The sequence below is a fragment of the Columba livia genome, chromosome 3 (genome assembly GCF_036013475.1).
Source record: "Columba livia isolate bColLiv1 breed racing homer chromosome 3, bColLiv1.pat.W.v2, whole genome shotgun sequence".
Classification (NCBI taxonomy): domain Eukaryota; kingdom Metazoa; phylum Chordata; class Aves; order Columbiformes; family Columbidae; genus Columba; species Columba livia.
The window spans coordinates 19,523,106-19,543,601 of NC_088604.1; the positions used below are offsets into that span (position 1 = coordinate 19,523,106).

A 20,496-nucleotide genomic window follows, 5' to 3' on the forward strand; every position below is an offset into this window, starting at 1 on the left:
GGCCCAGTCAGGCAAACAAAACCTCCTCTTCTTTTGCATTCCCTGTCAAATGAGGTGGTGGATCCCTGGAGACATTCAAGGCCAGGCTGGACAAAGCTCTGAGCAACCTGATCTAGTGGAAGATGTCTGTGCTCATTGCAGGGGGGTTGGACTAGATGACCTTTGGAGGTCCCTTCCAACCCAAATATTCTATGATTCTATGACTGTACATCACCATATGTATTATCATAAGGAGTACATAAACATTCACGCCTCCTAAAATATGAGAGTATAGGTGAAGCTTTAAAGGTCTATGCACAGTATTTGTGGATCTGGCACCCTGTTGCCGTGCGACGGCACAGCACACAGCATCTGCGCTTATCTACCCCATGCCATGCAGTACTTGTCACAGGAACAGGACCCATTTCTTCCAGGACATGACAAGGGACTAAGTTATGTATGTCCAAAGCCACCCCTAAGCCTAGAAAAGGATGGCCCCAGGATGAAACTGTACAACATTATCACAATATCCAATATCTCACTTCTAAATATAACCTCATTCTGTAGCTACTCCAGGATCCCATAGTGAGTTTTATACACATTTACTCTTTCCCCCACACTATCCTGGAAGCAGTAGCAGATTTCTAGAGTATCCTAAATGTGTGACACTATTCCATAATAAGTTATAAAAGCATCTCATCTGACAGCTCCTTCTGAAGCAGCATGTTGTAAAGTCGATGAGATTTACTCTCATTTACTAAAGACTTATTTTTCATTCCCACCTTTCCTAATGTGACGTGGTGTAAGAAAAATTGTCTATGAGAATGATGAACAGACACCCTCCCAGAGGAGTGAAGTCTTGGTTGACACAAACTGTGGTTGTAAGGAATAAGATATATCAGGTACTGCCAGAAAAAACCCAGTGACTACAGCCTGTGATCTTACAACTTAAAGGCTGGGCTGATATATTGTCACGGTCTTTAATTTCTCAAGATTGCGAACCTACAGATTTTCCACACCTTCATTAAAAAATCTCAAAGCAAGGACTGAAGTCACACAAATCAGGATATGAATGAGAACTGGTCTGTTGTTTTATAATTCAATGTCTCTTTTATTATGAAAATTTAGAGCTAACATTAACTATACTCATTCAAAATAGTTCTAGTGAGCTATTTGATCTATTGGAAAATGGCAGGTGGGGCTTGTTTTTCCTTTGATGTATTGCAATATAACTGTATTTCACTTAATAGTCACTGCATTATACATTTTCATGTTTCCCTCACCACCATCTTAAGTACTTAAAATATTAATTAAGAGATGTTTAGAAATAAGTGTAAATGACCATGACATGTAGAATGCTGCAAGTAGGTTCAATAAACCCTAGACTAAAAATCAGCTTTAGTCATACAAACTGTATAGTTCATAAAGACTATATTTTGGGGAGAGAGGACAGGTATAACTTATCCTTCCTCTCCATCTAGTGCACCTGTGGAAGACCAGTTAGGCAAAAGACATGATGATTCATGCAGTGTTTCTCCTTTAAATCACAGAGGAACCATAGTCCTTAGGCATCAGTCCCTTGCGTCATTAGTACAAGCTGTTTCCTCCTTTGTACAGTTTTAATTTGTATTAGACCCAAACTAAAATCAATTCTAATGCTTTTGTTTTCACGAAGGGCAAGCTCTACAACAGCTAAGACAACCCCGAAAAAAATCTAAAAGTGCAAAATGTGCTGTTAATTAGAGTGCATTTATAATATATATGGAAAGTACTTAAGTGTTTATTCCTCAGAGAGGTAAAAGTCTGGTAAGATAGTGTCAAAAATGATTTTAGCTCAGATGAAAAGAACCTTAAAAGTTTTCAAGACACTTCCATGGTGATTTAGTAAAATGACAGATGTTTTACAATTGCTGAAATGAAGCAATGCACATCATCAGGTGCATTTTAAATTAACATTCCCTCATGGTGCTGTATTCAGGGTACGCTTTCAGAGTGACTTAAGTCCCCAGCTCCTGCAAATGGGAGTCTGCAGTGACACGTTACGTGGCCTCCCCTTCCTCCTGTATTTTCACCTTGTTGCCCTTGTTCACATGGAACGAGAGAAGCTGATTCAGTCAACTGAGATCCACCACTTCTTTAGTTTTGTGACTTGGTTTAGTCCCATAGTGGTGCATGGAAGGAGGCTAGAATATGTTTAAGAAAGGTTCTACAATGAAAAGGGGATGAGCAGGAAAAGCCCGTGCAGCAGGACTGCCTTAAACTGCTACTGAACATGTCACGGGTCACACACCTCCAGGGACACGGGCAGATGTCAGTGCCTCGGAAAGACTGTCCCAGGGTGAGGGAGGCGCGTGGTTCATCTCCTGTTCCCACAGGTCACCTGTGCAAGTCTGGGAGAACCACTTCTTTGTACCTCACCTGCTACATCCAAACCAATCTGCCCCTCTGTTTCAATAATTTAATGAGATCTTTAGCTATGAAACTAATGAGGGCATATTTAAAAAGACAAAAATCACTGTGCTTCATAAACAGCATTCCCTGAGTCAGAAAAGTAATGCAGAAAAGCAATGATATGAAATAAACCTAATTAAAGTTGAGGGTAACTGAAATAGATTTAAATAGTTACAGGCCAAACATCTAATCAAAGTATTTTCATTTTCAAGACTCAGTCCTGACAAGATTCTTCCCTATTACATACTACTGAAGTTTTTTGGCCAAAGAAAGGGGTTAGTAAAAACAAGGTAGCATGTTTATTTTTTATACCAGTGTCACAATGTTTTACTTTAATAAGTGATTATTATTAATCTACTAATAGCACAACCTATCCCATTTGCCTAGTAGTACTTGGGGATCAAATATGACCATACTGCAATATTGTGATTATTCACTAGATGGCAATAGATGGCACTGAAGTGGAGAATGAAATCAATTGGGGTGATTTTTTTTTCTTTTTTAATTACATACACTTGAAGTACTTGAATAAAAACAGACGCAATTTTTAAAATGTATTACACAACGGCAAAAAAAACTATATATATGTGGAAATCTGTTCAATTAATGTAATTGTTCATGGGAGAATTAACAAATCTGTGTTTAAATATTATTTGAAGAAACACTGAATTCTTTAGAAGGTGGAGAAGATGATTATAGCATTGCTGCATGTCAGAATGGTCTTACAAATTATTACATTTAGAAATAACCAATATAATTGTCTCACAGAGGATCTGTCACATAAGTGGAAAAATTAACTTCACGTACTACTCTGGTTTCAAGTGCCACATGACTAGATTTGAAAAATCTTTCTTAAAAACTCTCTGCTTCTCCACACAGGGATATTTCTGAAAACTGAAAGACGCACAACTGCTCCGTAGCCAATGCACTGAAATGCAAATTACAGACGGAAGTCATTATGCATTAACATGCAGTTGTGGGTAACCAGAAAGTTATTGCAGAATGCTAAATTTCTAACTTAACAGCTGTGAGATAGGCCCTAAATACAACTGGTCTTAAGAAGTATCTGAGCTGCAGTATTTTTGAAGAACTATTTCCAAAAAGGTGACAATTGGTATTAATAAATATATTTCTATTACTAGAAGAAAAAAGCACAAACAAGAGCAAACTAGAAGAAAGGTGAGAACTGTGCATGCACGTGGATTTGTGTGTACACAAAACCACCGTAAGTGTTAAAAACAATTCACAGTCAAAATTAAAGTGAACTTCTTGAAAAAATATATTACCAGCATTTTCTTATTTATATATTCTACTTCATTTGGGATGACAACTCCTGCTTTTCTCCACTTCCTTTTTCAAAAAGAAAATTCCCTAAAAACTGAACCTACATTACATATCTCCTTAAAACCACAAATGCTTACTAATTCTTAAAAATAGCTAAAGTTTAATGGAAGATTATTTCTGTTCAAAACAGAAATGTTATGATCACAATATTGTTATGAATACACATTTCTGTTTTCCATAATTCTCATAAAAAGGATATTCTGTTTCATGTAAAGCAGTATTTGGATAGCTGGATCATATCTAAAAAACGCATGCTTTTTGAGGTGTGGTAATATTAAAAATGGAGCCCCGTTTGGGAAGTAGCTTAGGAAACATCCGAGGGGCAGGTTTGTCATGACTCTGGGCAATCAAAGAGCAGGGAGCAAGGAGTGCAGGTCTTGGTCTGTGAAGATGATACTGGTGACAGCTCTGCTCTGAGGCTGTTGCTGCTGCTAATTGATTTGTGAAGCACAGAGAAGCTCAGGAAAACAACAGTTTGTTGCATGCTCAGAACGGTGATATCCCTGCTTCCCTGACCATGACATGAATGCCAGAAGAAGTTTCATTGAGTACAAGGAGAAGCTCAGTGTTGTACCAAATGTAGTAGGATTGCTTCAAAAACAGCAACCAAGCTACAAAAAACCCCAACAGCAGAAGCCAGTTACTTTTGCTTTTATTCCTTCCTCTTCTGCCTCTACCCACTAGTGAGGATTTAAAGTTGAAAGAAGGCATCTTACAAATGAGATAGGTTGACAAGGGAGGATGTATTTAGATGTTCTGGATCTTCACCATATACAAAGGCTACAGTATTATTAATTCTCCCAAACAGAGAAACATTCCTAGTGCACAGTTTGAAAAAGACAGAGCACATAATAGCTTTTAATTACAGCATTTAGTTAAGTGTTTGAAAAATTCAATTTAAAAATGCAAATTCAGTATTGTTATTACATGTTCTCCAGGATTATTTGGGGAGAAATAAGTGCAGATATGTTCCCAAAGAACATTACTGCAAATGGTTATCTATTAAGTAAGACATTATTAAGTCTAATTAATTCTTCACTAAGCAAAGCCTCCATGAACAGTCAGGTAGTCTTCCCTTATCTATGCACCAGCAATTCTGCACTTCCCTTGACATTCTATTCTGGAATATACGGTACCTCTGCAGTTGCTGCCACCCACGTACCTTCATCATTAGCAGACAGTTTGCCATGGAGTACATCACCCGGCCCAGACGCGACCTCCACAGCTGAACAGAGGCTGCAAAATAAGAGCAGCGTGTGAATTCGCACAAATAAATTAGAGGCTCTTTCTTGCCATCAATTATTGGTCCTATGAATTACGATTTTGAAAGATCCTCCTCATTAACACCACTGGGTTTCAGACTAGAATTTTTAATTGTCAGCTACACTGCACCATCAGACAGAAAATTCTGCATCTTTGAGGGAAGAGCTCAAGCGGCTCTGGGGACCATTCACAATGCAACAATTTGGAGCACCAGACAACCGCTCAGCTTTGAGCTCAGGCCATGTATTAAACACTAAAAGAAGCCACGCGTCTTCCAGGATCAGAACAAAAGGTGCATAAAAATATTCAAGTGACAATAAGCCTCAGTTTAAAAACATGCAATCTACAGCATTAAATGTGGTAAACTCAAAAATCAAACACAGCTAAAACGTAATTTCAGAGCCAAAACATGCAGGGTGAGAACCGTCTGGGTCTGGGACTGTTTGTGCTTGCCTCTGGCTTAGAGAAATGCTGGAAAAAATCTGCCAAGCCTGTCTGCTTTCCCCACGCTCCTGGAGCCTGCGGGCATTAAAAGCTGCAGCAGCAGATTTCTCTCTCTTGCTTTGCAGACAGACTCGTGATGCAAGAGAATGGTTCACACAGATCCTTATTCTCTCCTGTGCGACAGTACCATAGATCAATGCTAGAAATATTCCTCTAATCCTCAAAAATTAACATTAGAAGTATTAATTTAGTAGATTTGGAAAATAAATGTATCTCAGTCAATCAGCTGTCAAGGTCACTGTAATGATTGGAAAGGGAGGGAGGAAAGGGAGAAGAGGCTCTTTCAACACGATTGTGATAACTGAGACTGCTCATTTGTATCAGTAATGTAGTCTCTGATGAAAGCATGGCAGGTCACATAGATAATTCTTTCAGCACACATAAATGCCATTACAAATAAGAAGAGAGAGCGGTGAAATGTCTAGTCCCCTTCCCAAAATCTCCTTCAATCCTCTCCAACAACAAAACAAAACAAAACAAACCCAAACAAAGCAAACCTATTCTGTGATTCTGTGAATATTCCCAAATTACCTTTGTCAAAAGAGGGGCATAATGTGTGGCCCAAGACTGAACCCAGTATTTCATCCACCGTACCTTAAAATAATTAATTACTCCTAGCTTTTGTTTTAGAAACTCCCCCTTGACAACACATCCCTACTTCTGTTAATGGAGAGGATGCTGTAAACCATGAGCAAATATTTTATGCTACATTTCTGTTTTTCTTTCCTTGTGAGTATCTGTAAAACCTGGACATAATTGAATAACACTCCTTTATAATTTCACTTATGTTAATCTCTCCTTTTTGCATGTCCTCATAGTTTGATAACCACATTCAGCTTTCTAGGACTCAGGTGACAATAAATGAGATGCTGATTCCTGCAGTGGGGTTATCTAGATTTCCCGTGAACAATCCAATAGCACCAGCTCCGGTTCTCAAACAGGACTGCAAAGCAGAGAGACCCGATGTCTGCAGTCTGTGCTATAATATAAATTGAACAGGAACCTAATCTGGAAATTCTGCAGCTCAGTGGGATGAGGCTTCTTAGCACAGGCAGAAAGGGGTTAATGAAAACCTGCAAAGCAGTAAACATCATTGAAAACCCAACAGCCCACCACTGTGTGTTACTGAGATGCCTGAAACCCACTCTGCAGGTCCACACAGCTGTGCTGCCGCTCTAAGCATTTGTTTTTCCTTGTTATTTATCAAGGACTCTGCACTCCACACTGCCACTCATTTCAATAGGAGCTCTGTGCACTGAGAAGTTGCAAAATTGGCATTTTATAGAATGCGTTACCAAGCAAGTGGTGCAATGCTAAATCTCTCTGCCTGTTGAAAAACTGGCAAATGAGGCGCGCTGTTCCAGACTAGAGGAGATGTACGTGATAAGTCGATCGGAGTGGCACCTTCTTACACCAGCAATAAGGAAATTAGATGCTAAGCATAATCCCCATAATGAATTAAGGCTGTCTTCACAGAAAGTTAATAAGGTTTGCTTCAGTTAGTCTCACATGAAAAAACCCAAACCCATTATCAGCCTCCTGGAGCTCCAACCGCAGCAGATGAGCAGACAGGGAGAGGACCTGGCTGACCTCCACAGACACGAGCAGTCAACAGCCTCTGCAAAGGTCCCACGGGCTTTTCCGCAGTCTTAAACCCACAGGCAGCTGCACAGCAGACATACAAAGATCTCTCCAAATTTTCAGCAGCCTTTTCCCTTGGTAACTACTAGCTGCTGCTTTTCTAACCATGCCTCCTCCTGAGCTCATCTCAGCTCTAAAGCAGAAGCAGAGAGGAAAAGCAAGGAGCCAGAAACTCAACAAGAGGCAGACTGCAGGATTATGACACGGCCAGGAAAAAGTCCTTGTACCTTAAAATGGGATCAGAGTCTTGATTTTACAGGGAGGAAAAAAAAAAATAAAAAATATGGGGACAATAGGGACAAAAATGAGGGTAGGAAGGGGTAACAAGGAAAAGGAGGTGAAAGAAGGGAGGCAAGAAGAACAGGGAATACGCAGAACAGAAACTTCCAGAGTGCTGTGGATAATTTATACTTTTCCTATCTCTTTTGAGAACAAATGTATTGATTTAGCTATTTTGCAAATGCCTTTATGATACATGCTGCTCACATGTGCGTTCACTTTTTTAGGACATGTCTAGATGGTGCATTAAGTTAAAGCATAATGACACATTAAAGCTGCTTTACATCCAGTCAATCTGAAGACCAGGCAGAAGAGTTCAGACAGGTCTATGTCATTCCATGTACGTATCATTTTAGGAACTTGTTTATAATAAAACTAACTCTGCTAACAACTATATGCAGTCTCTTCCTACCTCAGAGGCAGCCTTTTACTTCCCACATCCTCTAGGTAAATGTTCTCCTAGAAATAAGTTGGTAAGATTTCCTTAGACTGTTAGCTGAAGCTGAAAGGTTTGTGTTGTCTTGCTATGATGTTTTTAACTTTCATACCACTAGGCATCATGAGTGGTTCATATAACCCGTAGCAATGCCAAAAATGTCACGTCCTGTCCAATTCTTATGTGTACTTGAATGACCTAATTAGTACAAATTCCATTTAAAAAAAAAAAACAAAACAAAAGAAACACGCTTGGACAATTAATTTGTCTGGATGATCTTTATCCAGTAATGTATCTTGCACTACTGAAGTTAAACAACTAAGATAAAAAGAAAAGGAAAAAAAAAAAGCATATAAAATAATGAAAATGGTGATGTAGATGAATACCATCTAAATCTCATTGTAAAAAGTGAATTAGGTATTACAGGAGCCTAAGTACATGCAGCTGCAGTGAGACTTTGCCATCTATGCAGGAGCATCCTAAGCCAGTGCAGCCCTTGTATGATGGCAGTTTGATCCAAAGAAATGTAGTGAATTTCAGACTTAAGGACCAAGAGGAGTGAGCCACGGCTTAAGACGAAACATCCATCTAGCTGCAACAGCAATACACTTACATATTAATCACTAAAGGACAGTAGTCATGGTCTTTGTTTCTTCTAAGTAGGAAAAAAAATGGATTTACAGCACTGGTTTGATCAAGGGCAAAACTGTCAAATTAATACCAGCAAACAGAAGTACAAGGTGCATCATTTCAGAGGCTGAGTAGGCTAGGAGATTGCAAAAATACTGTTTTAACAACTCTGTGGCAGTCCTGGGATGACTTCAGGTATACTTCAGCAATTGATAAAAAACACACTGCCTATGAAAAAAATCTTGAAAGAATACCTACCTTGTCTGTTCTCCTGTGTAATGTTCGTCATACTTCCATCTTCAGCTAAGCCTTGTTCCAAATTTTCTAGTATCTGTAGTAAGTGTTTTAAAGTAACCAACATGAGTTTAAACAGCACTATATATTAATTACCATATATGTACAATAGACAGTCTATATGAAAACCAGCCCAGGCAGAAATTCTTCACCTAGGCACAATTCAAAATTACTGATTATTACCATTGCTAGATCAATTGCACAAAGTAAGAAAGCCATTGTACAGTAGAAGAATATTAGAGCTCAGGTTTATGATACTTACAGAATGCTAAATATCAGCACAATCTAGGGACATAAACATTTTGTTAAGCAAAACATGAAATATGCTTCACCAAAGGATGAATGCTAATGACCACAAAGAAAGTCAAACTGATTTTTCATAGAAAGCCACTGCCTCTTGACTTTCCCACCCTAAGTATGGGCTCTGCTTTCATCTTTTTGTCCTTAATGAAGCACTCCTCTTAGTTCTTTCTGCAATTTCCTTCTCAAAGTTTGGGTTTTATTCCTTCTTTTTATTTATTATAGATTTTAAATTGTGTAAATTGTTGAGTGAATGAAACATTTGTTGTGTTATCGGAAGAATGAAAATGTATACTTAATGAAGCTTGTGTCTTCAGCGCTTTTAAAATAAATATGCAAGGTTCCATTTGAAATGCAAGGCAACTTTCCTTTTTCTAATCCCATTACAGATTCTCTAAATTTGTTTACTGATTCCCACAGATCAACTCATTTTTCCTGTTACAGATTTATAACTTAGGTGTTATACTTGAGATTTCCTTCAGATACCATTAAGGCCACTTGCACTTTAATCAGCTGCTGTGGTTAGCTGATGAGGAAATACAAGACGCTTCCTCGTCCGGGGACGGAGTGCACTTCCGAACACAGACATCTCAGCTTCTGTCAGTAGAAGAAGAATTTTTTTTTCCTACACCAGCAAGAAAATGTATGAAATCCTCCAAAGCAGAGACAGGCAGAATTAATCTGGCCTCAGACAGCATGTTGGTGCCTTCTACAGCCAATGAAGAGCAATTGGTACCCCCAGAAAGCCAGTTCGTGCCACCTATTTTAAACATCTTAAGGTGGAAGGAATTACCTTAAGAGATACCAATCTCTTTTCACAGACCAGAGTAAAAGCTTGAAGTGAGGTGCCATAAATTTAGCTACAAGGGACTTATAAGCAAGGAGAGACATATGATGAAATAACAGCAGTTACCACATGCCAGCTGAGCCAGGGTAATTTTCCCAATACGAATTGTTAGCCCATGACAAATACAAGGCAATGTGATTTACTGCACACCTTGTTTGCCAAGGGCGAGGTGACGTTGCCTCACCTGCAGCTCTGGGAGGCTCTGAGCACACACCAGGAGATCCTGCGGCTTCGCTGACAGGTGGCTATTTATGAGATTGCAGTGGCACGCCGGCGAGACTCAATCGCAGCCCCAATTTCAAAAGCAGCGTAGCCACTTAGAAATCACTCACAAACCACAGCACCACATCAAAGTGTTCAATGCCTGGTGTATAACGAGGTGCCTGGTGTATAACGAGGTACCTGGTCAGAGGAAAAGCATTCTCTCCCACAAACCAAAACCACCTTAACGTCTATTTTCTGTCCAGTCTAAGAATCCTGATCTTCCTCTTCCCCTGGCAAACAGCCACTGATCACTTCTCATTCTCAAGAAGGCTCTGAGTTCTTACTCTTTAAATGGTCTAAAACCAACAATGTGCCTTCCATCCATGAGACACACTGTCTTGCTTAAAAAGAAAAAGACAACCCATTTGTTTAACACCCTTCTCTGAAAATGTGCTCACATCATCAAAAAAGAAAGAATTAGATATTAGGATACAATTAGAGTATTACATTAACCATTCTGTGACATTTCTTGGGGATATCTAGCCATCACCTCAAGCTCAACGTAATTAAAACAGAACTTGGTGCTGATTTGAGGCTAATTTTTTTATTCCCAGGGTTTATCTCCTTTTGCCTTTCTTAAGTACATGAATATCATCCAATATTTAGGTATTCCCCCAGTTTTCCAAGAATTGTTTAATAATATTAATGATTCACGTAGTTCTTCAGTATCTGGGTTAGTTGGCAAGAAATGTTTAATTTTAGCAAATCCCCTCATCTCACTTTTCAACTGATGGTAAACTCTTTATTCAAATGATATCACATAGGATAGCTCTAAACATCCTTTTCTATTTTAGAGAAATACGATTGAATGCTTCTACCATGCACTTTAAACATCAGTTTTACATAGCACCTGTGCTGTTTCTTGTTTTGAATATTTATGAACATACATGCTCGTTATTTCACTGGCTAGTGTTATTTCACTGAGCCTTCTGTTTCATTCGCTATCAATTGCGTCTATACTGTAACTACTAACCTATACGCACCACCATTTGCATTCCTAGTTTCCCATCCATATGTATCTCTTTTTAATACTTTATTTCTTGTTCCACAACTTTTCATCAGCATTTAGCTTTTTACCTAAAATAACCTTTTTTCGGTGCTTCTGCAATTGTGACTTTTGGGTACTCTGGTGCAGGATCAGCATTCTTCTACAAACTCACCAAAATAGGTGTAAAGACAAATACCCCCCAGACTGAAGTACCATATGAGAAACAGAATACTTATGTGACGTTAGTCACTGAGCCAGACCTGGATGTTGCATGAAAATAAAAGCCAAAACCGTGAGTAGCCAAGAAACCAAGTTTCCCAATTTAGAAGTAAGCCAGCAGACCAGATGTGAAGAGTGTGTATGGAAAAGCCAGGGAGGAACACAACTACTCATGGAGGAGACTGGTGGAACTACAGAGGGAGCGGCTGGTGGACACAGGGCAGAAAGTATTTTTGCAAACTTTTGCAGAGGTAACACTTGGAGAGGCTTTTCTAAGGAGCAAGACTGTTAATCCACTTGCCACTGATCCACCTATGTGTTAGAAGAGCCCCGTACAGCTCTGCCACTTGAAGGATTAGGGTTAAAAAGTGAAATACGCTGCACTATGGGATGTGGGCATTTCCAGGAGCTCTCCCCCAATCAGCTGGGGAGCTTACGTATATGAACATGGGAGGAGTTCACTTTAAGCCTGACTGTTGTTCTTTTCACATTTTGGTCTCCAGATAAGCATTTATTAGCGTGTCCTCAGCATTATGAGCACTAAAGCAATCACGCCTATGTTTTTAAATTAATATTTGAAAAGAACAAGCCCTTTTCTGATTTAAATTACTATTGTTACTCTTACTGCTTGGCTGTTTGGAGACCATCTATTTCAAGGTGGACTTACAAGGACAACAGCTTGTTGAGGCAATTCATGTTGGGAAGACTAGCAATAAAACAGGGACAGGAACAATTTCACTGGATTCCTCCCCCAAGCTATAATAGGCATTTGGCACTACAGATTCCCTCTCCCAAATGCTGTACCCATAGACAGAGATGTAAAATATCCAACCAGATCTTCATTACAAATTCGCAGGAACACTGGAAAAGGTAAAAATATTATTGCCTATACACAAGAAATGAAAATGATGTTTTTGCACTCAACCTCCCATCCTGCTTCAGGTACCAGAAATATGTAAGGAGATGGGGCTGAAGAGACTGAGTTAGCAAAATCATAACAAATAAATATGGTTAGATATTTAAATTAAATGGCTAGTCCATAGTTGACAATCGTCTGTAGAATGCATACAACAAAAAGCAAGAGGGAATTTAGCAGGTTAAAAGGAGGCATCAGATAGGAAAAAAAAAACCCACAATTACATTAAGGAAGAGAAACAAAACAGAAGGACAAATTTTCTAATGATAAGAATGCTTTAGCATTAGTCTGGAATAGCCTCCCAGGGGATGTGGCCTCAGCTCTGTAGGCCAGCTCATTAAAAACTGGAAAACAACCTTGTGTTGCAGAGAGACACACTAGGTGAGCTAATAGGTCTTTTCTGTCTTTCTGCTTTTATGACTCCAAGATCATCTCATTTGGATAATGACTATTCCTACGCCCTTCTGTAAATACAGATGACCAAAGATTATTTTTCCACTTTTAAAACAGGGAAGTAAAACACTAGAGGCTTTTGGTTGAAAGCTCCCCAATTAATTCTGTTATAAACCAAATGGTTCCCAAGTGTCATATACAAATATTAAGACTAATGAGTGTACATCCTTTATGTTAGTTTCCTGGTTATGCCATGGGTTTTCATATGTATTACACACTTTATTCTTGAACAATCCAGGTGACATCAAGATTATTAGACTATTAGCATTCTGCACAAAAAATTAAAACATATATCTAACGGATGCTTTTTGTCAGCCAACCCTGACTTCAAGTGGTTAAATTATCACCAATTGACAACTTTACATACATATTTATCTTTACGAGCTGTCCTTTTTCACACTCTTCTTTCTACAGTTGTCTTTGATTTGCTCCAAAAGACAAGGTATTTAATTGAATGCAAACAAATGAAGTAATCTGCAAAGAGGTGCCTAGAATAACTAATCAGAAATATTCCCTTGAGAAAGATGGTATATTTTATTTGTTCGGCTGCAGTTTTCTGTGTACTGTACTTTAGAAGGGAGTACCCATCAGCACAGACAATGGCCTTCACTGGCCACTGCATCCAGTGGAACCTGTCAGAAGCAAAGGGAGACTTGCTGCCCTCTGTGTCTTGTCTGGCAAAAGCACAACAGCAAGAGAAGTACTCTGTCTACTGTTTTACTCCTTTTAGTAAGAGCTACCACAGAGGAGGACGTACCCTAAAATGGAAGAGGAATTTAATTGCTTCCATTAGTGAGCTCCTTATTTATATCAAGATGGACTAAAAAAAGTCATCAATTAAACTTAGTATTCTTTATAAGGACAATAAAATGTATTCCTTACATCAGAAATGTTAGCGTACAGAGAAGGTGTTACCTTGGCGCAGATTATCTTCATGCTATGCAGTCTGTCCAGTGATTCCTGAGGACTGCCGAGGTACTGAGGAAGTTCAGCATGTAAAATCCGCATGGAGAAAGGAACCATGGAACCTAGAAACAATTAATTTTTTTAAGTGTGTTTGCTATAATGTTCAGTTTGTGATTTGTCGACATTTCACAAGGTATTTCTCATTAGCGTATATAACACGAAGTCCTTTTTACCTTCATATCTGTCTCCTAAGAAAAGATGTGAAAGATGACAAAATAAGCAAACTTTTTCTCAGCTGTAACATGCAATGTATTGTAAAATGTTTTAAACAGGTAAACATATATGTAACCATAATCAAGAAGGCAAGGAAAAGGTGCAGCTAATTCAAATTTTCAAAACCAAGCTGTGCATGGAAGTACCAATGTTTCATTAAAGATTTTTATAAACTAATTAAAATGAAGGATTAAAAAACCAGAAATTTACTCAAGTTGCACATACATCACTACTCCTAACATTTAATATTTATGCATATTTTACAATCAATGCAGAAAAAAGAAGATTAAATTATTGGCCTTAAAAGCATCCTTGTGAAGAAGTTATATAACCAGCACATGCAAAACCACTTCATGTAATCTTTTTCCAAATAAAACCAATATCAAGGGCCCCTATAGTACAGAAGAAAAACCAAACCGGAAAATCAACATGAGTGAAAAGAAAAAAAATACATGAAGTCCTCTGGGACTTTTTTGTTTCTTCTTTCTATTAATATCCATATGCTTGTACAAAGGTCTGAGTCCATGATGCTGAGCAGAGACCATTCCATTGCTCCAAAGATGACTTTAGTCTGAGTTTTACTTCATTTATGTTCACTCTTCCACAGACAGTTACTAAATTACTCTATACTGTGAGACTGACCTTCATAAAGATGGTGTATGTTGTGTATTTTCTGGTTTACTGAAATAATCAAAGAATAGGGAAAGAATTTTAAGGAATATTTGGGGAGAAAACCAAATTTCTTTCTTTTCAAATTATTTACTTTTATCTTCATTATTATTATAATATTTACCAAAGACCCAGCCCTCTTAAGTTCATGAGCATCTTGGGTGACTTGAAGGGCAGTTTCAGGGGCTTTAGGGACTCCTAGTGTGTGCAATGTCTTGCTTTCCGATAACTGCATATCCTGACACACAGACAATACTGAACATAAACTAAATACTATTATTAAAAAGAAAGCAGAGATAGTATAATGGGGAAATAGCCTCACAAAATATTATGCTACAATTCTAATATTTTAATATAAAATATTTTCTTACTTTAGACATACCCTAAGGGGATTTTCTCTCCAGTCACTGCTTGCCTCACCTTTTCTCAAAAATAGGACTCAGGAGCTTTTTAGAAAGATTTTTGCACCTGTTCTTAACAGGATTTTATGTCAAAGAGTTAAATGCTATATACAATGAGTCACTGCCTCTAGACATCTTTTTAAAGGTTGACGAAACTTTAATCACAAAACTCACTAATTAATGACCTTCAGAGTAAGCCACTTACGTCTACATAAATTCTCTTTTACCAGTGCTAAATATTCCCCATGGCTTCCATGACTGCTCTGTTCCCATAACGGATGTACACATGAGTTTCATGAACGTGGAATGGAGATTAAGAAAACAAAACAGTCTTTGAAAGTCTATTAAGAGAAGGTTCTTCAACCTGTAACAAAAGATGTTAAATATTTTATATATGTACTCTGACTAGTACTTAGCATGACATGAGATCACATGTGGGCTGAACAACAATGAAAAGAAAGGCAAAAATAATTGAAGAGTAAATTCCATGCCAGTACACAGAAAAATTGCTTTGTAGACATGTTGCGAGCTTAAGAACCTGCATTGGAAACCTAAAGAAAAAAACGTGACCTGTGGCTGGTTCTGTCTCTACCACCCCTCTGGTGACCCGGTTCTAACTCCACCACCCAACAGTAATCCTGCTAAGAAAAGCAGTGCCTAAAAACAGATAGTTTGGGACTGTCCTTTTGGACAAAGTAGTCCTACTTTACTGCTAATACATGAACCATGCACCTACTGCTGCATTCACTAGGACTTCTGAGGCAAAGGTATAAAATAGAAAAAATTGGTTCATCAGTAAAGCTCTGAAAAATCCAAGACATAAACCAAAAGGAATCTAAAGGTTTAGCAATATTTTTGGTTAATGACTGTGTTCAGCATTTTCAACTCTGAACAAGTTTGTATCGTAACAGTCTCCTGTAAAATGTGGCAGAAGGTCAACTCGATAAATACTCATATAGAAAAACTGAACTGGTAACAAAACAGCTCAACATAAGGACAGACGGATATTTAATGGAGCACAGATGAAATGTCTCACATTATCCATTTTTATAAAATTTATATAATGTATTGTAAAACACTTTGTAGCATGGCATATTTTGTAAAGTATTGATCTTATATCTTACTGAATGAAGCTGCACTATTATGATCCATGCGAGGGGAAGGAATAACCCATTACCAATTTACATCATCAGAAGTGGTGTCAGAGGATGTCAGAATGATGAATGTGACTCCAGGCCAACTTAGACTCCATAACAATCTGATTTATTTCCTATCACAACTAAGACCTCAGTTGTAATAGGCATTCAGAACTGTATTTGAAATGTACTTTATTAATCTATTTTTTCTCAACCACTTAGTATTTCCTTCAGAGCATGTGACCAAAAAGCATTCCAGTGTTCTCCTCAGCAGGTACATCAAGTGTGATGACAGGTCTCTCAAACAGAGGCAGAAGTTTCTGGCCAACAGCATAAGGGTACTCACTGTAATGACTTTTCAAACCAGTTTATATTGCTGTTTCACACAGGAAGATCTCAAACTCTAGCATCTGTTTCTTCTCTTTCTATTTGAAAGTCATGACATGACTAGTATCCTGCCAGAAATTTTACTGTGAGCATCCAGCAAATCTGTCCAGAGAATCTGTGTTACTTACTGCTTATTAAACAGGCTGCTAACTTTATTTGAAACGTCAGAAACACCAACCGTTTCTGTCCTCTTCATCACTTTCCCTGTAATTCTTCTGAATAGGAGATTTTTATTTTTTGTTTTAAGAAAGTAAAAAACTGTACACGTGCTTTCAGACAAATGTGGTAACTGGGGAAAACAGAAAACAAATGATCTTTTACCACTGGCAAGGCAGTCTTACCACTCCATGTAAACAGTATTTTGTAACTTCAAGTCAAATCAGATGAGCAAATTGCTCATAAAAAACCTGCTTATCCAAGTCACTCATCCAAACTTATTCTTTAAATACTCTGTTTACAAAAAAGAAACTCTGAGATTTTTGGTTAAGTATGTTTTCCCAGATACATTCCTGTCTCCAAGTAAGTACGCGCCTGTCTCTCAGTTAAATGATACAAGGTATGGAAAATATATCTGAGTTCCTAAATTAATAAATGGATTTTCTGGTTATAAAAAATGACGATAAATTTACTTTAGATTTGGTAAAGCTTTCAATGAGTGCTATTATATAAAAGTGCTAATACAATTTACATTCACTTCTCAAGAAGAAATACATTGCAGTGATACAAAATGCACGTGAAGAGATCTGCTCAACAAAACAATTCTGTAACTCTTGGTTAACAGTTGTGTAAAAACTGACAACACTCCCTTCCCCAAAGTACACTGCTACCACATTGTCTCCAGCATCCAAAATCTGAATTTGCTATTTTCTTAAACTAAGAAAATGGAACAATCACCTTTGAACTTCTCTGAAACAAAAATGTCAAGTAAGAGCCTGAGAGAAGCGACAGCAAATTACTAAAAATCTTTTCACAGGGTGGGTGGTTATGAACCTTTGTTCTCGCAGGAATCAGCAAGGGGAATCTTGTGCGACCCATGGAAGAGAACACCAGGACCGTGATGGGTTTGAAATGCAGCCCAGCAGAGCTTCATGGGGTGAGGAGGAGATGGAAAAGGCAAAGGCAAATTCTAATATGACTCTCGTGAATCTTCATCAAAGCCACATCAGTTCACTGATAAAAAGGTAAAAAGCCAAAAATAAGAGAATCACAGAAAGTGCTGACTTGGAACAGTTAACTCTGAGCTCACCAAGAACTCACCAAGAACTTTGGTTTAAACAACAGGACATGGATTTGTTGTTCTACAATGTCACCGTATCATGTTGCATCAAAGGCTCCTCATTGAGCCTTTTTCTGCTGAAAGAACAACAGTGTGGAGGAGCCCATTCCTGTTAAAAAACACATGACAGAAAAGGAAACTCCACACAAATCTACAAAACCAGAGCTTCCACTCTGTCTTGCAAGACACAGAAGTTGAACCTTTTGGTAAGCATTCCCTAACATTTTTATATTAAAACGGTGACAAATGAAAAAGGGTTGAGATGTAAAAAAGGTGTGTCTGAGATTTTAGAAAACACTGTAATTTTCATTTTACATTGTCTAGGTTAACAAGAAAACAGCTGGGAAGATGTAAATGACATTTGTTGATGACTCTAGTAGATCAGTAATAACAGTGTTACCAAACTCTGAAAGGCAGTTTGTAGAATTCAGAGTACAAAATTTAATTAGAAAGCAGATTAAGAGCAGGGATAAACCTATGCTTGCCTCAATAAACAGAGTTACATTGGGGAAAAAACAAAACAAGAAAGTAAGATTGACTACATTAATGCTAAGCTGTAACAGTCATACATGTGCTTGTTAGATTAAGAATGACATTATATTGTCTGAAAGGTTTCACCTCCTTGCTTATGATTAGGCCACATGTTTGAGGGACACAGCACAACACATACTTCTTTGTAATAGGTTCCTATATGACTGTGCATATCTATTCCTGCGATATCCCAGCAGGGATGAGAGAATTGTATATGAACACTGGATTCGGGCACGTACCGCCTTTTGCAAAATTATTTGGAATCAAACCGATGTCCTCTATTATATCTCACTCAGTACTGAATTTAACAAGGCAACACGTCAAGGAAATATTTAAAACAAGCAGCATATCGTGTAATTAAAATGTTTACTGAAAAGCAGTGAAGGGCTGATTTCTAAAGTAAAACCCTCTTACACAGCAAAACCACGTCAACTAAGCTTAGACGATTTCAACAAAAGACAATACCATACAATTACTGCTATGTATTAAAATTTTATTTTTAAGTTAAATAAGTCTTATTCTAGCTTGATGTTTTGCAGTTGACCTCTGTTGCTCCTCTTTACAGGTTCCATAATAATTTTATCTATTAAAAGTTCATAATGGAAAAATGGTTTAACACTTATTTTCTCAGCTCTCACTTTTAAATTCAGTAGAGAATCATTTTCAAATAATATGATTTTTGATTGTCACTTTAGAATGAATTAATCTCATTGATATACAAATATGATACAAAAGGCAAAACTAAAAAGTGAAAAAAGGTCTGCTGAAAGGAAAATGGATACTCCAAAAGCATAGGAACAGATGGAATAAATAGTAAGATCAGGTAAAACTTTCTAAGACCACAGATTTCAATTTCTATTTATTTATGAACAGCTGCACATTTTCATAACTGTCGTAAGAGGAAACATCACCTCATGTCAATTAAATTCGAACTGCAGCCCTCCTCTGCAGCCTTTTTAGAGTAGGAAAAAAGAGAGTATTCCAATGGCCACCTATTTTATCTCTGTATTTTCTTGTCGCAAAATAGGTAACCAGGAAGGCTTTCTGATCTGCCTTCTACAGCTTATTCAACAAATCTTAAATACCAAAAAGTAATAGTAGGGCAAATTATCATTTGTTGATAGTAGAAAGTGGGATCTTATGGCAATAAAAAACAAACCCTTTCTTCATTGGGTAAAAGAGCTACAGAAAATTCAGTTTCAGAATGACATTCTGCTTTATGCATATGTAGGCACCGAAATATGTATGTCCTTGCATTTTTATGCTCACACACACTTTTACATACTTCTACAATAGCATATTTGTATAATTGATAAGGAGATTTTTAAGAGTGATGTTGTAGTAATTTTGAATCCTAGTCTCACCGTCAATTAAAAGTACACTTAAAAATCCAGATTCAACAGACCAGCTTCCAAGCTTTTGGTACTTTCATTCCAGAAAGACTGAAGAAGAGATAGGAGCCCAAATGTTTGTAGTCATTGGAAGAAAATGTTTTGAAAATTGTACCTGAAATTGCCTGTTTCCATATACTACACAATTTAATCGCACATGACCTAAGAATTCTGAATGAGCATTTGATTTTGAAAGTTTTCAAAAGTACTTTTTCAGTAACCTGGAGTTATTTGCACTGAAGCAAGGAAAACATAAGACAAAGAACGCAGAAAAAACCTGCAACAGTTGCCCTACCGCAAAGAGATCACCATAAATCTTACCTACTGGTAAGTGTAGTAAGGTAGAATTTAGAAATAAGTTACTTTCTCGCTTTTTAAAGAAATACTGTGTAAAACTAGTACTGTCTATGAGACCACGTGGCCTTGGCAAAGAAAGCACAATTAAATACTTCAGCAGCACTCTACCCTCTTTAAATTATAAATACATTTCTTCACTAAAATATCTGTTATTTTAGAAAAAATTGTGTTTGCAAGTCTGACTACTCTGAATAGCCAACTGGCACCACAACAGTTGAATGGTATTTATTCAAGTCATATTATCTGATTTCATAGGTAGATGGTAGCTCTGAAGCAACAGAACAGCGAATTTAAAGAGACAACAGAGAGATGTACACAGTACTGTAAATAAAATAATTGGCAAACCAGTTCCTCTAGAGGC

General features: G+C 37.7%; 1 protein-coding gene across 3 annotated transcripts in view; it reads right to left on the reverse strand.

Annotated features, from left to right (window-relative positions):
- Window positions 1-20,496, reverse strand: part of TRAPPC12 (trafficking protein particle complex subunit 12) — a 49,509-nt gene that overhangs the window by 9,810 nt on the left and 19,203 nt on the right. For all 3 annotated transcript variants that reach the window (XM_065055969.1, XM_065055968.1, XM_065055967.1), the window contains exons 6-8: window positions 13,724-13,836; window positions 8,786-8,858; window positions 4,937-5,010 (exon numbers count right to left, since the gene is read on the reverse strand). In XM_065055969.1, coding sequence (XP_064912041.1) covers window positions 4,937-5,010; window positions 8,786-8,858; window positions 13,724-13,836 — 260 coding nt within the window. The remainder of the gene's footprint in view (window positions 1-4,936; window positions 5,011-8,785; window positions 8,859-13,723; window positions 13,837-20,496) is intronic.